This window comes from Hirundo rustica, chromosome 10 (genome assembly GCF_015227805.2).
Source record: "Hirundo rustica isolate bHirRus1 chromosome 10, bHirRus1.pri.v3, whole genome shotgun sequence".
NCBI classification, from domain to species: domain Eukaryota; kingdom Metazoa; phylum Chordata; class Aves; order Passeriformes; family Hirundinidae; genus Hirundo; species Hirundo rustica.
The window spans coordinates 17,294,695-17,303,171 of record NC_053459.1 but is presented as its reverse complement, the minus strand read 5'-3'; the positions used below and the strand labels follow the sequence as shown (position 1 = coordinate 17,303,171).

Below are 8,477 nucleotides of genomic sequence, written 5' to 3'. Positions count from 1 at the left end.
CAGCCTCCCTGGGCCACAAGCAGACCCAAAAGGATGAGAGTCCAGTCCCTATTCCCAGTGCAAGGAGAGCATAGAAGCACTAGTCCGCACATAGTTTATTTCCTTGACTCTCAGTAACAAAAACAAACTAGTTTTTTCCCCTCCCCTCCCAAACCACCTACCCACCCCCCCAGCTTCCCCTTGGCTCAAACGTCATAGTTGGGGTTTTTGCGTAGGATAACAAATCCCTCCAGAATGGGTGTCACAGGCACGTGCTCCTCTGTGGCCAGCTCTGCCCGCTCTCCATGTGCCAGCAGCACTGGTGTTGTGTGAGTCTGGAAGCCAGTGATGGTTTTGGGCTTGCCTGCCTGGCCCACCACATCCACAGCCTGTGAGAGAAGAGCAAGGTCAATGCCACGGACGCAGAGGGACATCAGCACACGCCCTCCTCAGCCCTGGCTGCCCCTTACCTGTCCTACCCGAACCGACACGGGCAAAGGCCGCAGCTCCTCATCGAAGGTGACCAGCATGCGGGGCTGCATGGCAGCAACAAGGCCGTAGAGGATGTAGTGGGACTTGCCCAGGATAACTGGAGGGGAGACACAAGTAAAGGGGCTGAGCAGTGCCCACACTGCAGGGCAGAGAGGGCTGAGGGGGACAGAGCCCACACTACTCACTGTTGCGCACATCCAGGAAGGACACGAGGACGGTCAGCAGCCCAGCCACAGCCACCTGGCTCATGAGCTGGCGATCACTGTGGTATGGGCATAGGGTGAGTGTTCCCTTGCCCAGATGAGTCAGGCCCTGGTGTGACAGAGAAAGCACATGAAAAAGCGATGGAGTAACCTGGGACTCCCTGCCCTACCCTCAGGAGGGTGACACCCCCAGGACACCACTCTCCTCCTACACCCAGGGCAGGGACCCAAACCTTCCCCTTCCACACACAAGCAGTGAGCACAAGTATCATCACCTGGGCCAACCGCACCATGAAGAGGTTGTTGGGGTCCTTGGCGTGGTACTGGGCCAGCTGCCGCAGCATTGCTGCCAGCCGGGCATTGTTGGTACCTGGGAACAAGGAGGTGCAGGCAGAGTAGTGTACAAGGCACAGATCTCCCACCTTCCCCCCAAACCAGGCTGTCCCCAGGCTTACCACTGCCCACCATGCCCATAGCAAAGATGGAGTTGTATGAGACCTCGGGGTCGGCGTCATGCGAGAACTTGCTGAGGGTATCAAGGATGTTGAGCCGGGGATTGGAGACTGAGATAAGAGCCAGGGCCAGGGGCACAGCACGGCGCAGGGTGGGCTCCCCATACCGCAGCTGCACAGAGGGGAGGTGGGTGTTAGACGCAGATCACTAAGCGCAGCAAGGTCTACTGAGCTGTGAGGCAATACCCAGTTTCTGCTCCGAGGTCCCTTCCCAGCCTTGTGCTGTCCCCCGAGGTCCCTTCCCAGCCCTGTGCTGTCCCCCAGTGTCACTCACCAGGTGGCCGAACGTGCGCAGGCCCATCTCCGCACCAATCTCCTCACCCATGGCAATGAGCGCAATCCCCAACACAGCTACACCCTGTGGGGACACAGGCACTGAGCACCAGGCAGGGAGCACCCAGCCCAACACCCAAGTTCTTAAGCCTCTGTGCCCATTCCAAGCCTAGGAGGACAGGGTGAGCAGGGGATGCTGCTGGGAGCTGTTTTCCCTCTGCTGTGACACCACAAGGGCCTTAGGAACCCCTCCAAAGCCAGTTCCTGCACCAGGAACAGATCCCAGCCCACATTTCCCCACCTGGTGAGCACCCATGTCAGCTGAGCTCTCTTTCTTCTCCTTCTCTTTCTTGTCCTTTTTGTCCTTGTCCTCCTCTTTCTCTTTGGAGTCAAAATGCTCACTGCAGATGTGCAGGAGCTGTTGCACCTTCAAGACATTCCCTGATCCTGAGGAGAAAGTGGAGAGTCAGGATCAGCAGGCAGAAGATCTTGGACCTGCTCCTGCTTCCCCCCACCTCAACCAGCCCAACTCACCTGCATAAGCACAGATATCCACCAGTGTGTTGGCAAAGCTGCGGAACGGCTCTGACACCACCTCCAGTGCTGCCAAGATGGCCTCAATTGCCTCTCCCTTCCCTGTCAAGGAAAGCATAGTAGTTAAAGGACAGCGCTGGAGGGATGCTCCCACCCTGTCCCCCAACCCATGGAGCCACTGGCACTGCCCAGCCTTACCCAAGTGATTCAAGCCCAGGCCAAGTGGCAGCCACCGGGCATACGTGTCCTTCAGCTCTGTCTCTGATTTCTCCATGATGGTCTGGAGGATAGTCGAGGTGACATCCCCATTGCAAGAGCCCACTGATATCATCCCACAGGCCAGGGCAGTCACACCAGCCACCTAGTGATGGGGGAAGGAGTCATATCATACACAGGGCCAGCTCAGAGTAAGCTGGCCTACAGTACTAGGTACCCTTGGTCTCCACTTCCTATGAAAATCTGGGCGACTGGGAGAGCTGATGGTTTCCTACCCTCCTAAATCTGCTGCAATCCCGTTGTGGCAGCAGCTCAGATAAGGAAAATAGGGTCATGCTCTCCTGGCATAGCACAGTGCTGAGCAGGGACATGTAGCCTTGCTCTTGGAGCTTGAGCTGGCTGCAGGACTGAGCTGGCTGCTGGCCTGTATTCCCAGGAATACAGGGGCACTGGATGGGGAAGCATGAATCACAAGCAAACCCTGCCTCACTCCCTACCTCCATGCTGGACTTGGAGTCTCCCATCACAGGCAGCAGCAGAGTCAGGACATCCTCGCGGTTGGAGCCTGCGTACGCCAGTCCCAGCCTGCAGAGAGTCCAGAGGGGTGTGAGGGAGGAGCTGCACCACCCTGTGCAGCAAGAGGAGGCTGTGGCCAGGCCCTTACCCAAAAATGGCTCCAATCCTCATGGTGTTGCTGTTGTGGAGGACATAGTCGGACAGGAGGGCCAGGGCAGGGTCACACTCATTTTTCACCCCCGAGTTGACGATGCCACAGGCTAGGAGGGCTCCAGACTGCAAGGCAGAAGCACCATCACAGACTAGCCACCAACACACAAAGCTCCCTGCTAGCCAGTGACTGATGTCACCCCACACATCACACCCATCCCCAGGATTGGCAAGTTGGTACCAAGTGGGTAATGCCACTCTGGATTAAGCTGAGCAATCTAAAGCTCATAGCTCTGTGACAAGGGGAGCCCCCAAGGTACTTCAGGCAGTTCCCAAGAGATCCACACCTTACTGTGAGCTGCTTGAAAGCCTGGGCCACAGGGCATGCAACCCTTCTCTGTGCAGGAGCTGAGCTGCACAGGGGACCAAAGCAAGGACCATTCCCCAGCCAGCTGCACACCCAGCTCAGAGCAGGACTGCCCCACACAGACACTGAGCTAGGATCTGTCACTGACCTTGATGTAATCCTCTGAGGAGTACAGGTACTTGTCAATCTGTGTGAGTCCCCCGTCCACGTCCCACAGGAGGATTGTGCCCAGCGAGGCTGCAGCACTCAGCATCCCTGTGGTTCCAGGGAAGAAAGGCCCACATCAGGCCTGAACTGATGTACCCTGCCTGGGGCTTGTGATAGCCAGGGACATAGGCCAGCTCAGCCACACTTACCCCAAAAGGAACAGGATGGTAACCCCAAGCCTAGAGGCACCTCCAGCCCTGCCCAGCCAGCTAACTCACCATGGTCCTTGTTCTTGTACAACCATTTATTGCCATCATCTGTCAGCAGCTTGTCCTGTCCAAAGGCAGCATTCACAAAGCCATTCACAAAGGAAGAGGCCAAATTCATCCGGGCTGAGTCCACTTGGGAACCACTTCCCCCAAACCCTGTGGAACAACAACAGGATGAGAAAAGCAGCAACAGAAGCCCTGCCAGCCCTCCACCATGCAGCTATCCCACACCATAGGGGAACGAGGACCTGTCCCATCACCAGCAGGGAGGAGAAGGTCAAATCCACAGGTTGGAGACCATGGGCAGGCCATCTGCCCACCTCAGATACACATCTGACCACACAGGCTCAGAGGTGCTTGGCAGCCTCAAGAATTCCACACAGGCAAGGATGATAAAAGCCACAACACAAGCCCTTACGGTTGTTTTCTAGATGGGTTTTGTAAATATCGTCTGGCACTTTAGGCTCCATGATGTCCAGCTGCAAAGACAAGGGAGAAGGGAGTTACCTCCTGGCCAGCACATCCTACAATGGCAACCTCTCCAGGCAGTGTCTGGTCCAGATCATAGGGATGATGAATTTCTTCTCAAATCTTGCCACAGGGCGGCAGCCAGGGCAACCACAGCTGGAGGTAGCCCAGGGTGCTTTTCCCAGCTGGGATACTCACCTCTCTGGCTAAGGCCAGGAAATTGCTGTTGAGCTGGACATTGGACATAATCTCTGTTAAGTCCTCATACTCCTCCACATCTTCGTTCAGTTCCAGGAAGACCCCATGACGGCCCAGCATAAAAGCCATCTGCTTCTGGACAACTCTGTGCAGAGGGGAAGGGTTTCCTGAGTGCCCAGAACCCAGCAAGACCCAGCACAAACACAAGTTCAGCAAGCAGTGAGCCAACCTGCCCTGCCCAGGGGATACAGACATGACCCACTCCTGCCCATCCTCATTTCAGGGACAGGAGTCTCAATCCAAACTCCCAGACACCTCTAAGCAGGGGCAGATGCAACCTGAGCAAAAGCTGCAGAGGGCAGGGAACATCTCTGCTTACACATCTCTGCAGGAAGTGAAGATGTCTTCCACCAGCTCCACATCATTGAGCATCAGAGCCAGGCGCAGGGCTTCAGGGTAGCGATTGAATTTGCGGAAGATGCCCAGGGCACAGCGCAGGAGAGCCGAGTTCTCGGGCTCCGGGACATAGCTTACACAGCTTCAAGGAGGAGACAGACATGAGGGTGACAACCAGATCAAGCAACCTTGGCCCTACAGGGATCAGGCCCTGTCAAGCACCTCAGCCTGCCAAGCCCCCTCACCTGGTCAGGTAGAGGCACACTTTGGAGTAGGCATTGTCATCGATGTACTTCTCCAGCATGTCCATCTGCTCTATCTCCATGAGCAGGTCACAGGCCTCGTGCTCTGCATTGTGGGCCATGTTGTAGGGGACGATCTCCTTGACTAGGGTGAGGAGTGTGTCCCTCTGAGCCTTGTCAGCTTCATCAATCTCCTGCCACTCCTTGGCCACCTCTCCTGCCAAGTGCCTGCCGGAACAAAGGAGCATCACCACTACAAAAAACAGTTTCACTGAGCCATGAGAATGGGGAGCAACTACTGCCAGTCAGCCAGGGCTGTTTGCTGTTTATGGAGACTCTGCATTCTGCAGAGCTTATGGGGGACAAGCCCAGAGAAGGAGCAGGATTAAGACCAGAGATCTCAGAGGCCACAGCAGCAAGACCTCTGCAGCAAGAAAACCACCGTGAACAGAGCATGAAGTCACACATGTGCAGGTCTAATAGGGGCAGCTGAACACACCACCAGCTAGTCAAGACACATTCCAGACAGGCTAAAGCCAAAGCGCTCCAGGAAATCCTCCTGAGCCTTCATCCTTCCCAAGCTCTGGTCCCACTCAGGCTTACCTGACGTATTCATGCCCCCAAGATGCCAGCTCCTCTTGGGAGCCCAGCAGCCGGTACTTCAGACACTCACGCTCCCCACTCATGGTCATGGCCAGCACAGAAATGATGTCTGCTGCAAAGCGCTGCAGAAAGAGTGCAGAGCTCTAGACACAGGCCAGGCACAGGGAACCAGGAGCAGCCAGGGACACAACACCCTCCCTATGCTCACAAACCACCACAGGTGGAAGAGGTATCATCCTGACAAGTTATAATCCTCTGGTGCAAGTCAGAGACTGCTCTTAGATCCCAGGGTCCAGAGGGCTCTGTGACTGCCTGCCCCAGCACTGTCCCCTGAGTCACATGGGATGGTGGGGCCAAGAGTTTCTACCTTGTTCTCTCCCGGAGCCATGTTCTCGTAGATCTCCTTCAGCTTGCCATAATGGGGCCGTAGGAACTTGAGGGGTTTAGGAACGGAGGTCATGGAGGTGGTGGAAGAGCGGATCTGCCTCCGCAGCTCCTCCAGGGCTGGGCGGTAAAGTGACGTGTCTTTCTCCTGCAGAGGGAAGCTGCCTGTCAGGGAGCAAGGGGCTGGTTTCTGAGCCACCAGCCCTCCCCAAACACAGCCATGGCTCTTAGCGTAACAGCCTCCTACCCTGGGCTAGCTCCTTCAGCCCAAGAGCTGAAGAAGGGCACAGCAGGGCAGAAAGCCTCCCTCATACCAGGGACACAGAGGTCCCTTGAGCACAGGTCAGACAGGCAGCAAGGCTGGGGACAGTTCACAGCAGACAAGCACGAACACTTGCTTGTGCACCACCCCACTCAAGGTAAAATCCCCCATCTCCACTGCACTAGAAATAGCCATAAGCAAGAGACAGACCGAGTCAAATCCTGGCCAGGACTCCTTGCTGAGGGGCACAGCACAGACTTACCCCCAGTCGCTCCACCAGCATCTCCAGCTCATCCTGTAGCTGCTTGTCCTCCTCGGACTGCCGAAACACACGGGAGAAAGCAGAGTTAAGGGTGCAGAGCACAGCAAGTCTCAGTGTGTCAGAGGCAGGGGTGTCACCCCAAGCCACAGGGGTACCAGGACAAAGTGATGCGCTGATTGCTCAAGGCACCATCCTGTCCCAGTGCTGCCAGAGTGGAGCAACGCTCACATTACTGGGGATACCCTCCCAAAGAAAACCGCTTGGGTGAGACGCATTTCCCCATTACTCTGTGCTGCATGAAAACAACCACAAAGAGAGGGGCACGTCAGGTCACAGCCCAACGGGGGAACACCCAACTCAGAGCAGCCCCTTCACCCACAGGCTGCATCGCCCAGCCCACGGGGACCCCCAGAGCCAAGGTCACCCCGTGCCGGGCAAAGCAGGGACCGCTCCACAGCGCCCACTGCCACACACCCCCTGGTTACAACACAGCTTCACTCACCAGCACTCCTCTGAGACCCCCGAGCCCCCCGCCCAGGAACGGGAACCCTCAATCGCGTCACACGGGCACCCCATGACGTCCCGGGCCCCGCCGAAGGGAACCCCTCGCGCCGCTGCCGTCACGAGCCCCCGCTGGAGGGAGTCCCCGGAGGGATGCCGGCCGCCCCCGTGACGCGGGATGACGTCCCGTTCCCGGAGGAATGCCGGCCGCCCCCGTGACGCGGGATGACGTCCTGCTTCGCCGGTGACGCGGGCCCGAATGGGCCGTGACTCAGCTGCGGCCCACGGCGCGGCGGCACTCACCAGCTCCTGCTCCTTCTCGGGCCCGGCGGGCGGGTCCCGGCGGTCCCGACCCCAAAGCGGCGTGGGTTTCTCGTCGCCGCCCTCCCCGGGGCCGCCCTGCACCCGGCTCTGCCCGCCGCCACCGCCCGCGTCCATGTCCGCCCGGCCGCGCTTCCGCCGCACCGCGCCTGCGCAGCGCCGTGACGGCACCGCCGCGCGCCGGGGGCGGGGCCAGGGGCGGGGCGGCCGCACGTGCGGGGGCATCGGTACCGACCCTGGCACCGGCACCGATACCGACACTGTCACCGATACCTACACTGTCACCGTTACCGACACTGGCACCGGCACCGATACCGGCACTGACACTGAAACCGGCACCGATACCGACACTGACACCGGTACCGATACCGACACTGAAACCGGGACGGATACTGACACCGACACCGGTACGGATACTGACACTGACACCGGTACCGATACTAACACTGAAACTGAAACCGGTACCGACACTGACACTGACACCGGCGCCGATACTGACACACCAGCACGGATGCTGACACTGAAACCGGTACTGACATAGACACTGACACCGGTACCGACACTGACGCTGACACCTGCGCCGATACTGACACACCAGCATCGATGCTGACACTGAAACCGGTACTGACATAGACACTGACACCAGTACCGACACTGACAGTGACACTGGCGCAGACACTGACACTAACACCGGTACCGACACTGACATCAACACCAGTACCGACATTGACAATGACACCGACACTGACACGGACACTGCCATGGGCACTGACGCCGGCACCGGCACTGGCACCAGCACTGATCCTGACACCGGTACCGCCACTGACACTGACACAATGGTATTGACACCGACACTGGCACCAACAGCGGCACTGACGCTGACACCGGCAGTTGGAGCCCCGGGGGCTCCTCCACCCTGGCACGGGTAACACTGCCACCCGAGCTGGGCAAGTGAAGTAGCATTGCTGGCGGGCTTGCCGTGCCCCCACATGTCACAGACAGCCGTGGGCACCCTGGTGCCCCACCAGCGGTGTTCACACACACACCCCTCCTCACACGTGTGTCCCTAGCTCCCCAGTCTGGGCAGGTGGCGCCGCCTCACCCTGTCCCTCCAGACTCTCCGGGGAGCACTTTCACCCCTTTGCAGCAGTAGCTCGGGCATCGAGCGGGTGACCTGCGGTG

General features: G+C 58.3%; 1 protein-coding gene across 1 annotated transcript; it reads right to left on the bottom strand.

Annotated features, from left to right (window-relative positions):
- Positions 1 to 77: 77 nt before the first annotated feature.
- PSMD2 (proteasome 26S subunit ubiquitin receptor, non-ATPase 2) lies at positions 78 to 7,450 on the bottom strand. Its single transcript, XM_040074518.1, has 21 exons — positions 7,278 to 7,450; positions 6,474 to 6,530; positions 5,933 to 6,097; positions 5,566 to 5,687; positions 4,966 to 5,190; positions 4,704 to 4,862; positions 4,325 to 4,469; positions 4,077 to 4,137; positions 3,668 to 3,814; positions 3,391 to 3,497; positions 2,874 to 3,001; positions 2,707 to 2,794; positions 2,192 to 2,354; positions 1,994 to 2,095; positions 1,761 to 1,906; positions 1,461 to 1,544; positions 1,130 to 1,298; positions 950 to 1,044; positions 657 to 783; positions 450 to 568; positions 78 to 368 (listed from the first exon to the last, which is right to left on the bottom strand). Exons 1-21 carry the CDS (start codon positions 7,410 to 7,412, stop codon positions 186 to 188), a joined length of 2,727 nt encoding a protein of 908 aa, XP_039930452.1. The 5' UTR covers positions 7,413 to 7,450; the 3' UTR covers positions 78 to 185.
- Positions 7,451 to 8,477: the final 1,027 nt, after the last annotated feature.